The 20,994-nt window shown below is 55.5% G+C and overlaps 1 protein-coding gene across 1 annotated transcript in view; it reads right to left on the reverse strand.

The window, feature by feature from the left end:
- The window catches only part of RIN3 (Ras and Rab interactor 3), an 88,584-nt gene that overhangs the window by 12,570 nt on the left and 55,020 nt on the right, over positions 1-20,994 (reverse strand). Inside the window, exons 6-7 of the mRNA XM_058655104.1 lie at positions 13,120-14,574; positions 8,012-8,320 (exon numbers count right to left, since the gene is read on the reverse strand). Coding sequence (XP_058511087.1) covers positions 8,012-8,320; positions 13,120-14,574 — 1,764 coding nt within the window. The remainder of the gene's footprint in view (positions 1-8,011; positions 8,321-13,119; positions 14,575-20,994) is intronic.

Below are 20,994 nucleotides of genomic sequence, written 5' to 3' on the forward strand. Positions count from 1 at the left end.
GACACTGTGGGGCACCTCAGCATGGCCTCTGGCTCCACGCACCTGCAGAGTGCACAGCCTGGGGGCCCTGGCCAGGGATGTAGAGACTGACCCTGCGTGCAGGGTACAGGCAGGACACATACTCCTCTGGGTGCAGAAAGTCGGGTACTTCTCCTGCTTCTCCCATGGGCCTCTTGTGGAATTTCAGCTAACCCCTGGGGAAGGGCGTTGGGGCATGGGCATGTCTCCTTGCCCCCCACAGTGTTCAACAACCCCACTCTGCGGGGCTCCCTTGACCCTATGATTGTCCACAGCTCTCCCATGAGCAGCTCATCGCTGTCGGACCGGCACACACATGGTGGCACCTTAAAGGTACCTAGGAAGCAGTGCTGGTGAATGGGTGAGTGACTGCTTCCAGCAGTGTCCTGCCCTTCAATCCACTCATCTCTGATAGCACAGCTCTCTTCATGTTGGATCTCAAGAGCCACCTTCTCCATGAAGCCCTCCTGGATTGCACCCATTCTCAGTGCTTGTTCTGCTTCCCAACTTCACACCCAGAACAGCATTCTGCCTCCATCAGCCTCCCACAGAAGTGCCACTGTGCTGCGTCACGGGCCAGTCCCTGAACTCAGAACACCGTCCCTCCTCCACCCGCTGTTCATCACCATCCCCCTGCCTGGGATACCCGGCTGCCTCCCCTGCCCACTTCTCCTTGTCATCTCCCACATCCTCCTGCACACTTGGATGGTTCCTGCTCTACACTTTATTGTTTTGCTTATTTAATGTTGTAAAACATTTATTTGAAAGACAGAGAGGGAGCCAGGGAGAGGGAGCAGGAGGGAGGGAGAGGAAGAGAGAATATGAGAGTCTTCCATGGTCCTAGCACAATGGCTCAATGGTTAAATCCTCACTTTGCAAGTGCTGGGATTCCATATGGGCACCGGTTCATGTCCCCTATGCTCTGCTTCCCATCCAGCTGCCTGCTTATGGCCTGGGAAGGCAGTAGAGGATGGCTTGAAGCCTGGGGACCCTGCACTGTGTTTAAGACCTAGAAGTTCCTTGGGCTCGGCAGCGTGGCCTAGTGGCTAAGGTCCTTGCCTTGATCCCATATGGCTGCTGGTTCTAATCCCGGCAGCTCCACTTCCTCTCTATCTCTCCTCCTCTCAGTATATCTGATTTTGTAATAAAAATAAAAAATAAATCTTTAAAAAAAAAAAAGAGCCCGGTGGCGTGGCCTAGTGGCTAAAGTCCTCGCCTTGAAAGCCCCGGGATCCCATATGGGCGCCGGTTCTAGTCCCGGCAGCTCCACTTCCCATCCAGCTCCCTGCTTGTGGCCTGGGAAAGCAGTTGAGGACGGCCCAAGGCATTGGGACCCTGCACCCGTGTGGGAGACCCGGAGGAGGTTCCAGGTTCCCGGCTTCGGATCGGCGCGCATCGGCCCGTTGCGGCTCACTTGGGGAGTAAATCATTGGATGGAAGATCTTCCTCTCTGTCTCTCCTCCTCTGTGTATATCTGGCTGTAATAAAATGAATAAAATCTTAAAAAAAAAAAAGACCTAGAAGTTCCTGGTTCGTGGCTTCAGATTGTCTTGGCTGTGGCCACTTGGAGAGTAAGCCAGTGGATGGAAGATTTTTCATCTTTCTCTCTGTCCCTCCTTTTCTCCGTAAATCTGATGTCTTTCCAAAAAAAAAAGGATTTTTTTTTTTTTTTTAAATCTGCTATCCTCTGGTTCCCTCTCCATCAGCTGGGCCAGGCCAAAATCGGGAGGCCCGAGCTTACTCTGGGTCTCCACCATGGGTGGGACCTGAGACCTGTAGCGCTCACTGCTGTCTGCAAGGTGCACAGGGGCAGGCAGCTAGGTGACGAGCAGAGTGGTGGCGCTCCTCCCAGGCATCCCACGCCAGCCTCCTGCACAGCCCTGGACCCCTGAGTCACAGCCCAGCCCTCCCCTCATTTTGACTGCTTTAGTGCTTGGCTTTTTTTCTCACCCTGGGGGCTCTCCAGCGGCAGGGATGGAGGCTGTGTGAGCTGGGGCAAGTCATTAAGCTTCTCTGAGCCTCTGCCCATGATGGCTATTCCAGGCCCCAGCACTGGGCCTAGGATATAGGATGCTGACTGGGACTGAACAGAAGCTGAGTATGTTCTCACTGGACTCCACTTCCTGGCCAGAGTCAGGGTCACGGGCACGGACAGTGAGGTCTACATGCCTGGGCAGTGGCATGCTAGGGAGGGCTTCCCAACAGGCTCTCTGAGGGGAACAGACAGCCCTGACAGGCAGCAAAAGGCCAGATCTCATGCTGCAAGTTATTTCCACCACGGCCACTTGCAAGCTGGCAACATGAACTTGGAGTTGGGAGGAAAAGCTCCCAGCTCCCCTGAGCTGCTGCCAGTGTACACAGCACAGCCATTCACGCATAGCCTTCCATTCAGTCTCATGGGGAGGAAGGCGTGCCCAGCTCCCCAAGCTGCCAGGGCTGCCTTCAGCTTTCTGGGAAACCTGGGCTCCCAGGTCCAGCCCTCTGCACAGGGAGACTTCAGAAACTTCAGGCAGTGCCCCTGGGATGCCGGATGCCACCACAGCATAACCCAGTGGCCTGAACACTTGTGGTGTGTGGGTCAGAGGTCACACCCACCTGGCTGTGCATCTGAAAGTCCTGCTGGCTACAACCAGCTATCGTCCTGCCGGTTCCAGCTGTGTGCCACTTGCAGGGGCAGAGGAAGCTCGCTAAGGGGTCATTATTAATGCATGCACCACCTGCTGGAAGATGCTGGAGAAGAAAGCTCTCCTTCCCATACAAATGAGCTGAAGGGTGCTCAGCATAGTGTCCTCCTCTGCCACACGCTCCAAGGAAGAAAGTGCTGCTGCTCGGAGCAGTGCCGCCTGCGGCAGGTGCCAGCTCCCACTCCTGCTCCCTGCAGAGAGCTCAGCCTGGCAGCTATGCCGGGCTCAGCCACAGAGGCCCCACCTGCCCGGCTGGAAAAGCCTGGAGACTTGAGAGGCAACGCAGCTGGGTCCACCTTTGCCCGGTCATTCCCGACTCCAGGATTCCAGAGAAAGACCAGCTGCAGAGGCGGGAGAGGCAGCCACTGAGCGAGGCTCCTGGATAGAAGCCTCAGTCCACACTCCCCTGTTGGGTGTAATCTGAAATCTCTTCAAGCCTCATCTGTCTTGACAATGAGAGTGTCATAGTCCATGCGGTGGTGGTGAGCGTGAAAAGATAAGGCTGATGCAAAGAGCACGGTGTGGCACCTGCTGAGTTACTGGATGCGCTGAATAGTAGACACAACTATCCCGAGAGGTGGGGGGAGTGGCCTATGACACCTCCCAAGGTGACAGGGTCAGGGCCTCAACTGTGCTTCTGTGGTGGGGCGGAGCAGCAAGGCAGGGGACCTCCAGTGCCCCTCTTGGCTGGGCCCCTGCATGGCCCGGGGAAGCAGAGCACCCAGCCTAGCCCTCTGCGTGGGATTCAACTGACGCGAGCAGGAAATCAACTCGAGGGATTGGACATGGTGGTGGGGTTGGGGGGGACGGTATTTATCCATCTCACAAAGACTGGAGGGGACCCCACAATATACTGGAAACAAATCTTCCACCACTAGACACACGTTATCAACAATCAGCTTAGCTTTTTAAAGCACAGATGTTAAGTCTGGTCAATTGCTTTGTTTTTCTAAAGGCAGAGAGACAGAAGGAGAGAGATTCCACCGGCTGGTTCACAACCCAATGCTGGCAAAGGCTGGGACTGAGCCAGAGTGAAGTCGGTCTCGCCTGTGGGTGGCAGGGATCCAGGTCCTTAATCCACTGCCCACTGCCTGCCAGGGTGGACGGCAGCTGGAAGCTGCACCCGGGAATGCAGCCAGAGACCTGGGCTACAGGAGGCAAGTGTCTTAAGCAGCGACTAAACCACTACACCAAAAGTGTACCCCCTTAACATCAATTTTTATAAAATCCTTGGGGTCCCTATCAGCAGGCCCTTGGGGTCTCCACTGAGAGCCAACCCCCCTCCCAGCCCTGCCTGAATCAGCTGTACATGCTCAACTTTGCAGACCGACGAATGGCAGGCAGTGCAGGACCCAGGCTCCACCACCAACCCTCCACGCGCCTCGTCCCACAGCCTGGCCCTGTGCACCCCATCCCTGGGGAGCAGGAAGCTCCTGCAGCATTAGTGCTTGGTCATAGCCCAAGGAAGGGAGGCAGTTGCCCGTGGGCACTCAGCGCCCCCTGGCAGGTCTCCTACTCCTGACAGCCGAAGTTTCACATCCTTATCCTTCCTTCCTCCCTGTCCCATCTAAAGGGGGTCCTGGGCTTGGATCTATCTATTTTCCCCAAATGACAGCACCAGCTGTTGGACATCACATTTGAGAATGACTGGGGCCAGCCTTCGTCCTGGTGGGAGTTGGGTCAGCATCCCACCTGGGAGCACTGTTTCGGACTTTGGCTGCTCTACTTCCAGTCCATCTCCCTGGGAAAGCAGCAGAGAATGGTCCAGGTGTTTGGGTCCCTGCATCCATGTGGGGAACCCATAAGTAGCTCCCGATTCTTGGATTCAGCCTGGTCCAGCACTGGGCCATTTGGGGCCATCTGGGGGCATGAACTAACTGATGAATTGGTCATTCTGATTTTTTAATAAATAATTTTTTTTTCCCTAAAGGAGGTAGGTTGCCAAAATAATGGGAGAGATGGATGCGAAAGTTCTTCTTTTAAAATTTATTTATCCAAAAGGCAGAGCCACAGAGAGAGAGAAGGAGAACAGATCACATCTGTTGGTTCACTTCCAAATGATCACTTGGGCCAGACCCAAGCCAAAAGCCAGGAGCTTCCTCTGGGTCTCCCACGTGGTTGCAGGGGCCCAAGCACTTGGCCCATCCACTGCAGCTTTCCCAGGCCATAAGCAGGGAGCTGGATTGGGAGTGGAGCAGACATATCTCAAAGCAATGCCATTTGAGGAGTGCTGATACAGGAGGCGGTAGCTTAACTTGCAATGCCACAGTGCTAGTTCGTAATTCAGAAGCTTCTCTTACCAAGTCTCACGAAAGCCCAGGAGGAACCCAGCTGACTCACCACCACCAGATGAGAGCCTAGTTTCTCCAGAGCCATTTGCTGCTGAGAACTGCAAGACACCTGACCCAGGACTCCAGTCCCGGCCTCATGGAAGATGCCCCCGAGTGGGACTCAAATGTCGACTCGGGGTCAGCTCTCAGGCTGGCTGCCCGCCTAGCAGCACGGGCTTTGTAGGGAGACAATTCCTGGTGGGTACCAGGTCCTCTGTAGCATGGGCACAACAACAAACCATCTTTCTGGAAAGATTTGATCTGTGTGTCTAAGTCTACCCACTTTTTCTTGTTTCTAATAGATGTTGCCAGCAGCCACTTCCCCTCTGCCTTCTGCCCCGCTGCCTTCCTGTTTCCAGGGGGTGCTTGGGGGTGACTATGCCAGGCTGCGGCTACTAGCATCGTGGGTCCCAATCCTAGAGGCTGGGCCCTAGGCAATCTGGAAGCAGAGCTAGGACGGGCTGGACAGTGGATGCTGCAGGTCAGTGGAGGTGGGTGGGATACAGCTGGGAGCCCTGCTGCTTCCTGGGGTCCCCAGTGACTCTGGAGCTAACACTTGGAGCAGCAGGAGCTGCCACTGGGTGCCCGAGGCAGGAGCAAGTGGGAGTCAGAGCCCTGCAGCCGCTGGATGCTAAAGTTGGAAGAGAATGGAAGAGTCTTTCGGGATCTGGTTACTAAGGCCCAGCCAGGATCTAATCTGGAGGAAATGGCTGCCTGACCTCAGATGGGGAACTTTCATTAGCAAAGGGTGGAGGTGGGGAGGACAACCCATCTTCCTCACATTCATGCCACCGGTGATGGAGAGAGGCTCTAGAAAATTCCACACTGCAGTCCTTCCGGGGACCCTACACTAGAGGAGGGAGACATGCTCACAGGTTCTTAGGAAGCCAGGCAACATCTAGGAAGGACAGCTGGCGACACAGCCCAGGGGCATCTGGGAGATGGACAGCGTGGCTTGGGAGGTGCGTCTGCTCACACAGGTCCCACAGTCACTCGGGGGTGAAGGTTCAGATGCATCCGATGCAGAACCCAAACCATGTCCACAAAGAGCCCGGGCAGGGCAGAGAAACTGACCAAGCAGGCGGGGTCGGGCGTTATCAAGTCATAGAGGACGAGGGCACGCAAGTGTCCCTGGCCCAGGCACCATTTCCATGTCAGGGACTCTGAAGTCAGAGATGGTTTCCCAATGAAACGTTTCAAAAGAGTGTGTCTCAGACCAAAGCCCTGACTATCAAACAGGGACCTGCAGGATTGTTTGGGGTGAGGCTGGCTCAGGGCCTGACCTGTCCTGTGCCATATGGTGGGACCCTGGCGAGCCTTCCAAGTACCCTGGGAGAGGCAGTCCTAGCTCCCTTTTATGGGTGGGAAGACCGAGGCTGTGCGTCCCATGGGATGTCCCACTCCTTGTCCCATCTTAAACCTGTTTCATGCACTTGTCAGGGCCCAAAATTATAGCACCAAAGCCAGGGTTCAACCTCTTCACTGCAGAGGGAACACCAGGGTTGGCTTTCCTGAACCTCACCTTGACCTGACCTTCATGGCTCAGAGTCTGGGTGTCTGGGCCTGGCTTCTGAATTGGCAGAGCCCCCACCCCCCTTTCCCTCCCTCAGAGGAAGGAGCAGCCCTGTCCCCTCTGAGGGGGTGCCAGTCCACCTGCCAGCAGCACCTGGTGCCTGGGTTCTAGCTGCTGCCACCTTTCATTTCCATCCTGCCCATCCCAGAGCCTGGCTCTTTAGGAAATTTTCAGCAAAGCAAACAGCCCCTTTGCAAACTTTCAGGTGTTTGGGCATCAGTGCCAACAATGGGGACCAAGACTGTGAACAGAACAGCCCTTTGCCCTCCCCAGGTGGTCTCCATGCCGATGCCTGAGGTGGAGGTGGGGGATGCCAAGCCCTGGAGCCTGCTGGGGCCCTGGGGAGATGGTGCCCTGGTATCAGACATCTGGCCAGGGAGAGCAGTAACTAGAGTACATGCTGGCCGCCAGTCACAGACAAATGACAGGCTGTGCCATAAGCACAAGGGGAAATTGAAGCTGCCAAGTGATAGGAGTCTGGTCACACAGCCAGCAAGGGGCACAGCTGGGTCCCAGGGACAGCCTGTGTGTTCCCGCTGCCCTCCAGCAGAGGGTCCCATGGGACGCTGACCCTCTCTTGCCTGATCCAGTCTTACTGCTGTTACCCCGTATGCACAGGGCATCTCTGAGCCTGCCTTGGGCTGTCTTGGGCTGTCTTGCTCCAAGACGGTCAGAGCAGTGACTTCTGGCCAAGCGCTGTGCATGTCAACCCAGACCCACACCTGTGTGCACCTGTCCCGTTGCCTGGGTGGTCATCCCCAGTACTGCTCATGGCACCTGCTACGGACTACCCTGCGTTCCCTTCACACTCACGGGGCATGCTCTGCGCTGAAAATTCCTGCCTTATTTGGAAATGGCAACATTGTGGATATAATTAGCTAAGATGAGGTCATGCTGTGGGAGGGAGAGTCCCTAACACTGAGCCACCATGTCCCTAGAGAAAAGGAGAACCGGGGATTCAGACAAGCACTCAGAGATGACGGCGGGCAGACGGAGGCCTGGCACAGACCCTGCCTGGTCAGTCCCGGGTGGTGATTTTGTGAGAGCCTGCAGCGCCATGGGACACTGGCTGCTCTGCACCTGCTTTGCTGTGCTGCAGTTCAGCTGCATCTGTGCCTTTCCTTAACTCTTGCACAGGCACATGAAGGGCGGGCTCCCTCCTGGCCTACAGTGTTTCAGCTGCTCAGGGTCTCCTCCTGGTCCCCAACTTTAGCCAATTAACTACCCTCCCCCATCAGATGAACAAGGTCCCCAGGGATCACTGGCTACACCCTGGATTCTCACCCCAGCCCTGCACCTAGAATGCCAGGGCTTTGACAGTCTTGTAGCACAGGGGACTCAGCCCCAGGTTCTGCTCAGCTCCCCCACCCGAGCCCACCTCCTCCAGGCTGCCCACCGGGTCCTACCTGGGTTGCTGAGGGCCATGGAGTCGTAGATGAGCTTGCAAGTCTTGAGCAGGATGGAGATCTTCTTCTCAGGCGAGTAGGCCTTGTGCATGCTGGTGAATTTCTGCAGGATCTTCTCCATGGTGGGCATCTCGGGCACACTGGTGGTGATGCCCAGGTCGGTGGTGGTGGTGGCCAGGACCACCAGCTGGTTGTCCTTGAGCTGCTGCAGGGAGCCATCCTTGCTGTGGATCTCGTACAGGCTGGAATTGATGGCCTCCTTCAAGGGCTTCAGGACGCACTTATACAGGGCCGACTCCACAACCGCCTCTGCAGGTGCACAGTGGCAGGCGAGCGTGAGGGCACCCTGCAGGGACCCTGCTGCCACCCTCAGGCCCTGGTCCCTGGAGGCTATGCCCACAGCCCTGGCAATTAAATCCTGTGATTCTGGCCCGTGAGACGGGGGAGTGTGCGATACAGGAGCCACACAATATACACTCTGGTACAGGAGTCCACAGGGAACATTTGTAAAAGCACCAGGGAAGACAGAAGGCAAAGATGAGTTTACTTTGGTGCAAAATGTTTCTCAGATCCATGTAGACTCCTTGTAGGCAGGCAGGGGTTTCAAAATGGTTGCACCAAAAATTCTTACTTTTTTTTTTTTTAAAGATTCACTTATTTTTATTGGAAAGGCAAATTTACAGAGAGAGATTTTCCATCCACTGGTTCACTCCCCAAGTGACTGCAATGGTGAGAGCTTAGTTAATCTGACGCCAGGAGCCAGGAGCTTCTTCTGGGTCTCCCATGTGGGTACAGGGTCCCAAGGCTATGGACCATCCTTGACTGCTTTCCCACTTTCCCAGGCCACAGGCAGGGAGCTGAATGGGAAGTGGAACATCCAGACACAAACTGACACTCATATGGGAACCTGGTGCATGCTAGGTGAGGGTTTAGCCAATAAGCCATTGTGCTGGGTCCAAAGCCTTCCCTTTAAAAGCAATGTTTGTGTAACTATTCAAGAGTCAGGAATAGAGAGAGAGAAGCAGAGAGACAGAGGGCTCACCACTGCTACAGCCCTTAAATGCCCAAACAGCTGGAGCTAAACAGCCACAAGCCCCGAGCTCAATCCAAGCCCCCGCCATGGCTGGGAGAGTGGGGAGCCCAACCACTTAAGCCATCAGCACTGATCCCAGAACTTGCTTTGCTGGGAAACTGGACTCAAATCCAGGCCCTCTGACATAGGGTTAAATGCCTACTTCCAAGTTAGCTTTTATTTCCAACATTCCACAGACTCGGAAGTTGCTTCCTCCTGACCTGTCACTGTATCCTAATGCTTTCTAAACAGCCTCGCATACAGTAAACCCTCACAGGGCTGCCCATCCACACACATCCACACAGCGCCCTACTGATGCTGGAGTTGTGCAGTGGACAACCCGGGCAGCTGTATGCCAAGGGACAGGGTACCCAGTAAATGACTGGAGGAAAGACTATGGGTGTTGCTTTTTCAGTGCTCCAGGCTGGGCAGGAACTGGACACAGCAGGCGACTCGCTGGCTAGAACATCTGCACGCCATATTACAATGCCCGAATTCAAGTCCTGGTTGCACTCTGATTCCCGGCTCCTGGTAATGCATGCCCGAGGAGGCAGCAGGGAGTGATGGTCAAGTTCATGGGCTCCTGCCCAGGCATGTGGGAACCTTGGACTGAGTTGGTGACTTAGCCCTGGCTTCTCGGCATGTGGGGAGTGAATGTGCAGATGGCTAATCACTGTCTTTCAAGTCAGTTACAAATGTGGCTACAGGGTAGGTTGAACACATAAATGAATGCCTTCATCTATTGAAACAACACTTAGTCGTGTCTGATTTCAAAAACCCGATGCTGCCTGATGGTGACCTGTCCTTTGCAGCTAGCCTGGTCCTTGCGCTACCACCAGGATGCAGTGTGACTATGGCCAGGTCGCTCCCCCTACCTAAACACAGGGCCGCACCCAGGCCCTCAAGCTCCTCCCCTGTCTGGGCCACCAGATCCCCCCAGGCACCTCAGCCCTGCACTGGCTCTGTCCATGGGAATGATTCACCGAGCACAAGCCCAAGGCTGCTGGGCTTGGGTGGTCGTCACTGCAGTGTGGAATGCCTGCACCTGCGGCTCCAGCCTCCCACTCCTTGGGGGCCGTCTGCTGCTGGCCATACCCTGTCCCAGCCGCTGGCTCAGCCTCCAGAGGGAGGCTGTGGCCCCCAGTCTTCTGCCTCTGCCCACGCTCTGTGTCTCTCTGGAAAGGAAGCCCTCCCATCACTCTCTCCTACTGCATGGATCTTTCTTTCTCCTCCTGTATACCCCAGCTCTTAATGTCTCTCTCTGGAAGGCCAGTCAGAGTTCTCTGGGCCACTCCGAGATTCCCATGTCCTTCCACATCCCTCCACGTCCTTCCGTGCCCTCGGTCTTCTGACTCGATGATCTCACCCAGTCCCATGGCCTGATTTGTGCTGACAACCCCCAGACGTTTATCTCCAGCTCACACTTCCCCCAGAACTACATACTTGGATCTCTAGGGCTTTAGAGTGTCTGAGCTCCCAGGTGGCCCTCCTGTCTGGGACAGACGCAGCTGCCCCGTCCTCATTCTGCCCCACTGTTCACTGCTCAGCCAGCCGTGCGGCTCCAGCTTCATGGCAGACCCAGAACTCAGCCACATCTGCACCTGCACTGTCTCCCACACCACTCACTCTTGGACTTAAACTCTGTCACTTGAACCGTCTTTGGGAAAAGTCAGTGCTGGGTGAGGTGCAAGGCCCTCGCGATCTCTGTCTACCCAGTGGTCCTCTGAGCTTGTGTTCACTGAAAGATCCTCCCCTGGAGCCCACTTAGCAAGCTCCAGCTGTTTGCTGGTCTTCCCTTGCCCATCCCATCCCCGAGGATGGCAACTTGGGGCAGTCTTGCTCACTGTGTTCTCCAGTCCCGAGGCAGTGTCTGAGGCACACATAAGACGCTGTCGACTGACCCACGCAGATTGCAAGCCCTGTAGGGCACAGCCAGCATTACTGTGACTTTGTGTCCCAGCTTATGACCTAAGTCCTGGTTTGCTGCAGGGGAGCCTTGCTCAGGGAGCCCCTGAACGTCTTTCCAGGCAGTCCCAGGACTCCTGCACCATGTGTACAGCACTGGTCTCTTAGCGAGGCTGTTGCTGGGCTCAGATCTCAAGTCCATCCTACTGCCAGCCAGTGGGTCAGCTTCTGCAGTCCGCTACCAAAATCCCACTGCCCCAGGGTAGGTTGAGGAGCCACTTGGGACACCTGCTCCTATACTGGAGTGCCTCTGCTCAAATCTTGGCTCTGGGGCCTGGTGTGATGGTTTAGTGGTTAAATCCTCGCCTTGCACACCCCAGGATCCCATATGGGCACTGGTTTATGTTCTAAATGCTCCACTTTCCACCCAGCTCCCTACTTGCAGCCTGGGAAGGAAGTAGAAGATGGGCCAAAGCCTTGGGACCCTGTACCCATGTGGGGACCCAGAAGAAACCCATGACTTATGGCTTTGGATCATGAACCAATGGATGGAAGATCTTTCTGTCTCTGTCTCTCCTTCTCTCTGTAAATCTGCCTTTCCAATAAGAATAAATCCTTTGAAAAAAATAGGAAAAAAAGAACAAATCTTGGCTCTGCCCCCCAGTTCTAGCCTCCCGTGTACCCCAGGAGGCAGCAGGTGGTGGCTCAAGAACATGTGTCCCAGACCCATTTGCGGAGGCCTGACTTGAATTCCCAGTTCCTGACTCTGGCTTGGCCCAGTCCTGGCTGTGTGGGGGTGACTGGGCCATGACCCAGCCAGCAGACTGCATGTCTCCATTGGCATGTCTTTCTACCTTTCCAAAGGGGAGAAAAATTGAGGAATGGTGTTGTGGTGTGCTAAGCTGCCTGGAATGCCGGTGTCCCAGACCAGAGCACTGGTTTGTGTCCCAGTTACTGGGCTGCCGATCTAGCTTCCTGCTGGTGCTCTTGGGAAGGGATCAGGTGGCGGTCCGAGTGCCTGAGCCCCTGGCACTCATGTGAATAATCTGGACGGAGCTCAAGGTTAAGGTTAGGTGAGGGTTAGCGCCTGGCTTCAGCCTAGACCAGCCCTGGCTGCTGTGGTCTTTGGAGGGGTAAAGCAGTGAGGTACAGTCTCTCTCTCGCTATTCCTCCTCTGTCACTCTATCAAACAGATAAATAAATCTTAACAAGAAAGAAAGAAATCCACAGCCCTGTGAAACGTACCACTTCTCACTCCTTTTCTAAGAATGGCTAAGAAGCTACTGTGTGGCAGAGGTCCACATTCCCCTTCCTGTGGCCTGCAGTGACCCTAGAGTGGCCAAATGGGGGCGCCGGGGAGGGTGGCACTTGGTGGGCTGGGGGCAGTGGCTGCTCACCAAGTAACCGGTGCCAAGGAAGCTGGTGTGTTAACCACTAGGGCCCCAGCACCGTGATCTGATGGAATCTTTCAGGCGTTTACCTAGGGGTGCAGTGGGATGCAGAGCAAGGCCACCTGCTCACTGTAGACCTCCATCAAGAAAGGCTTGAGCGTGGCTGGCGGTGCAGCAGGCTGGCTGGTGGGGAGGACCAGAGGAGGAGTGGGCAGGAAAAGGAGTGAGAGGAGAGGGACTCCCAAGTGATGGGATCAGAAACTGAGTCACACAGCAGTCCTGCTTTGAGGCACAGGGGGCTCAGCCTTTATCGCCCTATAGCAGAGAGGAATTGGCTGTGGGCAGAGAGAGGTGTGAATAATACAGAGCCTGTGAGATGGTGCCGGTGGCAGCTTAGGCCACTGAGCCACAACACAAGCCCCCAGAAACACAAGGGATCCTTAAAGAGGAAAATATTAGGAGAAAACTACACACAGGCTGTGTGTGTGTGTGTGTGTGTGTGTGTGTGTGCGCGTGCGCGCATGCGCGCCCCCCCCAAAACTGTCTTTAAACTTAAGCAATGCACTCTTGTATGTGGTTGGGCTTGATTTTCTAGCCAAGGGAGAGGCCCTGTGCTGTCCACAGCCAACATCTGGAGCCAGCTGGGGAGAGCCACATGCATCGCAGAAAGGGGATGAGAACGGGGTACCGACCCTGTCGTCGCCCATGCCCTCCCCGTCTTCCCACCTCCCCACACTGACCGAGCTCCTCCTCTGAGTGCAGGGCGGGGTCCACCAGGGCCCTGAGCTCCGTGCTCTGCAGCAGGTAGCTCTTGAGCTGGGTCATCATGGTTCGGATCTCCTGTAGCATCTCGGTGCTCGAGTCCTGGCGCGCCATCATCTCCAGGCTGTACACCTTGTAGTCCTGCACCAGGCTGCCGAAGTACGAGGTCTTGTCCTGCGCCAGCTCCACCACCCGCTTGTAGAGCTTGCGGTCGTTGGAGAGCAGGGCCTGGAAGACGCTGGTGAAGCTGGCGAAACTGAGGCGGTGGCGCGCCTTGCCCAGAATCATCGTTGGCTTCTTCTTCACGCTGGGGAGGCTGAGCTGCTCCAGCTCCTCCTCCGTGCTGCTGGTGGAGTAGGAATCCTGGTCCGTGGCCAAGGCTGACGCCCCCGAACTGTCCCGCAGAGAGGCCAGGGAGCCCTTGAACTCTGGGGAACTGTGGGGACGGGCACAGGCCTGGGCATGGTGCCGCTGCGGGGCAGGGCTCTGGCCTTCTTTGGGGACTCCGGGGGTGGGCTTCTCCTCCGGTGGCGTGGGGAGCCTGGCGCTCTCAGAAGGGCTGGGTAGGGCAGAGGCCAGCTGTCGGGAGACCCGCTTCTTCCTTGGGGGCGGGACCGGGGGTTGCCTGGTCTTTCCCGGCAGCTCTGGCACCACGCCCGGATTGTTGACTTTGGTTTCTGCTTCCTGGCCCTGCTCTGCTGTCCTCTGAGGCCGGTCCCCAGGGCTGCCTAAAGTCCCTTGGGAAGGCGACCTGAGGGGCGTTGCCGCCATCCCCCCACTCTGGTCCTCCAGGGACGCCCTCTCCGAGAGGCGGCGTCTGGGCGGCACGGCGGGAAGGCCCTTCTTGGTTGGCAGAGGAGGAGCAGCTGCCAGGGGCGAGGGGCTGGGGGCTCCCCCTGGCGGCACCTCCTCCTCCCTGAGAGCCCCCAGGCTTGTGGCAGGACGTGGGAGCCGCTCACAGGCTGTCATGGGTGGCTGGCTTGGGTGGTCTGGGGGTCCTGGAGCATGGGGGGCAGGATGGGGGTCTGCTGCTGGGTGGTGGGGAGCCGGCGGAGGACCCACAGGAGCAGCAGCAGGGGGCACGGGCTGCAAGGCAGGTGCTGGAGGTGGCGGCGGTGGTGGTGGGCGGCGTGGAGCCCACGGGGTGGCGGGTAAGATAGCATCAGAGGTGGGGGACGCGGGGCATGCAGGGCAGCTCCCAGGGGGCGGCTGGTCCGAGGGTAGGGCGCCCCCGTAGTCCTCGATGAAAAGGGGGTTCACAAACCACAGGCGGTCACTTCCTACCGACAGCTCTATTTCGCAGGAGCAGTTCCCAGACAGCACCGGAAACCTGGAGCTCGCAGCTGGAGGGGCACCGGGGGCCGGGTCTCGGGGCGGCTGTGCCGGGCTGTCACGACCTCGCAGCCGGGTGTTCAGTGAGGAGTCCCAGAAGCCTGTGGGAAGCAGCGGGCGACAGGCGTTCAGCCTCAGGGCCACAGCCCCTCTGGGTGCATCTGAGCCTCTCCCACCACTTCCTGCCCCTGAAGGGGGGAGGCCCCATGCCTTCCTCCCAGCAGCACTGGGGTGGGGCTGCGGAGGTGACACGGCTCAGCCTTAGTTCCGTCTCTCTGAGTTGAAAGTCCACCCTGGGTACAGCAGGGTGTGTAAGGGGGACCACACTGCTATGGTCAGAGAGGTGGGGACAGACAGGAACTGTGGCCTGGAGGTCCAGCCCAGGCATGGTGCTTGGCTTTTATTGCCTATATATTTTTTAACAGCTAGAGAAAAATCTTCATTATTTACTTATTTTTTTAATTTGAGAGGCAGAAAAAGGGGGAGATTTCCTATCGGCTGATTGACTCCCCAAATGCCTGCAATGGCTGGGACCAGGTCAGGTTGAAGCCAGCAACTGGGAACTCAATCCAGGTTTCTCACACTGGTGGCAGGGACCGCAGTATCTAAGCCATCACCTGCTGTGTCCCAAAATGCTGCATGCTGGTGCCTGGGAACTGAAACCAGGCACTCCAGTGTAGGATGCAGGTTTCTTCACAGCCAGGCCAGATGCCCACCTGTGCTGTGGGGCTTTTAAGGCCTCATTCTACCACCTTTAAATCGGGGGTTCCAACGTAACCTGAGGCCTGGGGTTGAGGGAGAGACACCATCATATCAGGGAGGGCCACCACAGCTGTTACCCAGAGGAAGGTGGTGGGGCTGCTGGGATCAGGCCTGACTGTCCGAGTAAGGGAGGTCCACCTGGAAGCTAAGCAAGTGGGACTGGGCTCCATGTGGGACAACAGCACCAGTACCCCAGCCTTTTGACTGACTCCAACCTCAGCCCATAGCTGCAGCCACCAGGACCAGCCTGACTCGGGAGTGTGGGTCTTGGTGGATGCTCAAGGCCCTCGCCAAAGAGCCTGAAACACAGTGTCCAGAGGGCACTTTCAATGGGTTCATAGGCCATGCTGAGCTCAAGCAAGCGGCACCTCCTGGATAGACAAACCAGGCACCCAGGCACTCCTTGGTCAGTTTCAGAAATTAGTCAGGCAGGTGCATAAGTGCTGGGAACGGGGTAGACAGGTGTTCAGCGTTGGCTTCCTCCTTCTGGGCCAGATGCATCCACACCAAGACCATGGCTGCTGGCTTTCCCTGGGGTATCTCAGGTTATCTCAGACTTGCTGCATGTCACAGACACAGCTAAGCGGCTCAGCAAGCTGGAGCTCAGGGAACTGGCTGAGGTCCAGGGTAGGGGAGTGAAGGGTCTGGAACTGACCCCAAGTGGGGCCGGCTCTGGAGCCTGCATGTGCACCCCCTTCTTCACAGGAACTTGTGACACTTCCTGCTTGCGACTCTCCCAGCACCCAGCACTGGCGAGTGGCGTGTGTGTGTATGCGTGCATACCCTGAACCGGGAAGCACCTGGCACTAGAAGAAAGGAGACCAACGGGTCACAAACTTTCCACTCACACGACCAAGGGGCTCCTGAGAAATGGATGTATCCAGCTACAGGGTCTCCATTCAGTCTTGTCATGGCAGAGACCCCATGTCTGGAGCCAGTGGGGAGGAGAAGGTGACATGGTTAACAGCTGCCTCAGTCACACAAGAACCAACTGTGACATGTCGCTTTCCAACATGTGAAGCTCTGTGCACATCACAGAGTGTGTGTGTAAGGCGAGCTCTGCCACAACTTGGGCTCTGAGGCCTTTAGGACAGGCTCACGCTATGGGCGCCTTGCACAGTCCACACAGGTCCCGTGCAGGGGTACGTGAAGTGCAGTCAAGTGGCCGGGGGCAGCCAGGGTGATCCTGGCAACCTTCCGTGTGGGCCAAGGTTGGCTGCAGGGCATTTACCTCCAGGTTCCCACAAGACTGTTCCTTTGGCAGTGTCGTGACAGCAGCGTGGGAACTGCCCAGCAGTGCCTGGACACTGCCTCCCATCACTGCATACCTGGATCATGGCCGCAGACCCTTCTCTCCATCCCTCCTTCCCCTCCCTGGAACGCCATGTCAGACCAAGCAGTTTGTTGAGCCAGTTTCTTCAGCCAGCGTTCAAGGCCTTGTAGGACGTACATCATGTAGGGGTCTGTACCCCAAGCCATCCACTGCTCACTCGTTTCTGAACACGTCGTGTGCTGCACCACCTGCAGGTCTTGGCTGATGCCGCAACCTCTGCACAAAGTTCTCCCGCCCTCTCTACCCCTCTGTGAAGACTCAGGTCGTAGTGGCCTGTTTGGTGGAGGCTTCCTGGTGCCTTCACGTGTCACCTGCCCCGTCCTGTGTGCCTCGCCCCTGTGGGCATACACCTTGATGACAGTGACCATCACTGGGCCTGTCATTCTCTGTTTCTGATACCTCCACAAGATTCTGACTTTCAGAGGGAATGATAACGCTGCCACCAGGTGCCTTTCAGCCCCTGTGACAGTGTGGATTAACTTCAGGAGGAGGTAGGGTCTGAGGTCTAGGACCCTGGGTGGCCCCAGGGAAGATGGCTGAGGACAAGAGAAAGAGGAGGGACAGGTGTTTGGTGTAGGGGCAAAGACATCGCTCCAGGATGCCCACAACCCCGTATTGGAGTGCCTGCTTTCAAGCCCATCCCAGTTTCCCACTAAGGCACACACTGGAAAGTGTTGACTCCGGGACTTGGGTCTCTGTCATCCAGGAGGCCCACATGACGTTCTGGGCTTCTGGCGCTGGCCTGGCCCAGTCTTTGTTGCTGGAGGCATTTAGGGAGTAAATCAGCAGACAGGAGATTTCTGTCTCTTTCATCTTTCCTGTTCAAATGAAATGAAACAAATATATGCAAATTAAAAAAAAAAAAAAAGGACAGTGGGAAGATGAAGGCAAAAAGTGGCCAGTGGTGCCCTGTTCCCCAAGCAGCTGTTGCGTTCACTTCCTTCTGCCCAGATTTGGCTTCTGAAAGGAGGAGAGCAGAACTGGAGCTCAAGGAAACGGGTCCAACATGGTGGTGCATCCTAAAAGCACAGGCCTCTGAGCCAGTACCACTCCGAAGCGAGGGGAGGCTGAGAGCTGAGGGCCTGTTAGGGAACCCCAGAGGCAGTGCAAGGTTTTCAACTTAAAAAAAAAAAAAAAAAAAGGAAGCAGGCAATCTTTCTGCAGCCTGCAGATAGCCGAGGCCAAGGAGAAGCAGAACTCGGTGTCATGCAATCCAGTGATTGGTAAAGCTGTGGGCATCAGTGCCCAGTGACACTATGCCAAGCCTGGCTGAGCTGCCAGAGACCCTCCAAGAAGGATCTGTCCCTTCCCAGCCGCTGTGCTGCCCTCTGTTGGGAGCAGCCAGCATGCTGGCCTTGTAGCCTCCCGAGCCTCAACCTGGGACATCTCTACCAGGCGGTCACGCCTGCGGTCCCCAGGACTGGGGTTGTGCCAGGTACTGGAACCCAAGCCCTCAGGGCACACTGAGGCTTCAGTCCTGCAGAGTCCTGGGTCAGCAATCGCAAGACAGAAAAGAGATGGAGAAGGTGACAGAATGTTCCAGCTGCTCTGGAAACAGCTCAGAGTTCAGGGGCCACACAGTTTGGTGTGTGTCTCAAAGATGAGCTATTGGGCAGTCACTCAAGTCTCACACTGTCAATGCATTTTTAAATAACCGGGACAATCTTAATTGTGTGATGTGAAGGAAAAAGAAATTTTCATGCACATTTGGAGAATTATGGAAACATGCCTTTTCTAAAACATATTTAAAAATACTGGGGCTGGGGATGTGGTGCAGTGCGTTAAGCTGGCCTTTGATGCCAGCATTCTATATGGTCACAGGTTCGAGTCCTGGCTGCTCTTCCAATCCAGTTCCCTGCTAATGCACCCAGGAATGTAATACAGTGGAAAATAACCTAAACACCCACATGGGAGACCTGATGGCCATTGCAGCCATCTGGGGGTTGAACCAGCAGTTGGAGGATCCCTTTCTCCTCCTCTCTCTGTAACTTCTTTTTAAACAAACAAATATTTAAATATGTTAAACAGTGCCAACATGTTTTAAATCACTGTCAACAAAGTCACTCTTTAAATTACAGCACACATCATTCTCTAAATTACACAGGGGAGAGATATTCCCTCTGTTGATTTTGTAGCCACAACCCATCCGTAAGCTCTCGCATCCCAAGATCCCACAGCGTGCAGCCTGTACTTTTGATCACTGACTTTTCTGTTAACCTTGGACTGATTGCATCAGCTCATGGGTGAACACCCTAAGCCATCATGCGGTGCTGAGCTTGCAAGTCAGCCAGCTCTAATTGCAGTGACACCAGCCCTATCTACACAGCAGGGCGGAGTGGCTCTCAGTACTTACCACCTCCTACTCATTCTCTAAAAAGATTCAATATAAAATTGCTGTGTCTGGGCTAGTGGCCTGCTGGGATTCCTTCATTCCCTATTAAGGTACCTGGGTTTGGATCCTGGTGCTGTGCCTGATTCCAGCTTGTGGCTAATGAGCACCACCAGGAGGCAGTGGTGACAGACAGCGTAGCCGAGCCTGGCCCAGTCCTGGCTGCCATGGACCCACTCCAGCACATGGGATCTGTCTGTCTTCTTCTCAAATAACTAAGTAAATAATTTTTAGAATATTGAAAACTGCTAACGTTGAGGACAGATGCGCTAGCCTCATGAAGTCACAGAAGTCGTAAGAGCACCAAGTGAACGGAAAACCCAGAAAACCTTTGTTCTTAACTGGCTACTTCTTGACTCCAAGCTCCAGGAGAAAGCTGCGAGCCAGAGACACAATCAGTCACAGCCAACCAAAGGTAAGCCGCAAGCTGCGTGTCCACAGGCTGTGCAGGAACCAACCATCGTGGAAGAAAAAAATCCTGACACCTGCACCAGTGCCGGGATTCCCACTGTTCTCAGCCTCATCCTGTTCCAGTTTTTGTCAGTTAAACAAGCTTCTGGACCTTACCAAAAGGAAAAATGTACAATCACAGGGCTGGCATTGTGGTGCAGTGCAGGCTAAACCACTGCCCATGATGCTGGCATTCTACACTGGACAGCGGGTTCAAGTCCCGGCTGCTCCACTTCCCATCCAGCTCGCTGCTGTTGTGCCTGAACACACAGCAGAGCGTGGCTGCAGTACTTGGGTCTTTGTTGCCCATGTGAGAGACAAGGATGGAGTTCCACGCTCCTATCTTCAGCCCAGCCCAGCCCTGGCTATTGCAGCCATTTGGGGGAGTAAATCAGGAGATGGAAGATCTCTTGGTCTCCCTGATTTTCAAATAAAAACACCCCAGTCGTTTCTAGCACATTCACAGAATTGTGCAACCATCACCACAACACTCTGAGAACATTTGCATCAGTGTAAAGAGAAATCCCTTACTCACGCCTGGCCGCTCCCTGCCCTCTGTGCCCCAGCCCCTGGCAGGCCTACAGCCTGTCTCTATTCCGAACTCTTTGCACAAACAGAATCAACACTCTCTGGGACTTTTCCCCTAAGCATGATGTTTTCAAGATTTTTCCAAGCTGTACCATGTGTCAGTGCTGCATTAAAAAATTCCAGTTCTTGGGGTTTCTCTTTCCTGGTCCATATGTGGGCTTTTGCGGGAATAAATGCGATAACTCATGTGTGGGCCCATGTCCATGAATTTGCCTCTTGCTGTCCTTCGGTTTCTCTTGGATCGTGAAGACCCCTCATGAGGCTGGCCAGGGATCATGGAAATTCTCGATGACCAATCTGCAGAGAGACCAGCAGCAGGTGGGACTAGGGGTTGGAGTGGGCACCTGGCTGGTGGACTGCAGAAGGCACAGCACAGACAGAACAGCTGCCACTGCCCACAAAGCCTGCTCATCTTCCATCTCCGCTTCTCGCAGACCGACTGCCGGCCTTTCTCTAGCTCTGTTGTCATCCATACTCCTTGGCATGGTTTCTGTTCTCTGCCATGAAGGACTCCCTTGCCTAGGCAATGCAAAACACACCGAGCACAATGCAGAGGGCACACAGGCTTTTGGTGCACTTCACTGTCGGCTTGCTTCTCATCATCACATCAGCAAGAGAAGGCTGACGGGCCCAAGCCTCTGGCTTGTGACAGGACATGCTTGTCCAGCTCCCATTTCACTGGGGCATTTAGGGGACACACTGAGAAGTGCACCTTGCCTTGGCTCTGGGAACCCGGCCTTGCGTCCTGTGCCAGGGACCCTGGGTCTGCACAGAACAGGCTGGTGCTAGAGCTGCTACAGGAAGTGAGTGCTGCCAGGTGGATCTGAACTGCTGTGGTAGCCCAGAGGGTGACCCCACCTCCCTACTTCTGCTTCCAGGGGAGGGAGAGGAGCAATATGTGTGTCACATATACAACTTCCTGAGCCTGGGGGTGGCCAAGCCCCTCTGGTATGCAGGCCCTGTGTGTTGTGGGGGAAGTTGGGGCAATCAATTCTGGGA

Source organism: Ochotona princeps, chromosome 26 (assembly GCF_030435755.1).
Source record: "Ochotona princeps isolate mOchPri1 chromosome 26, mOchPri1.hap1, whole genome shotgun sequence".
In the NCBI taxonomy this organism is placed as follows: Eukaryota; Metazoa; Chordata; class Mammalia; order Lagomorpha; family Ochotonidae; genus Ochotona; species Ochotona princeps.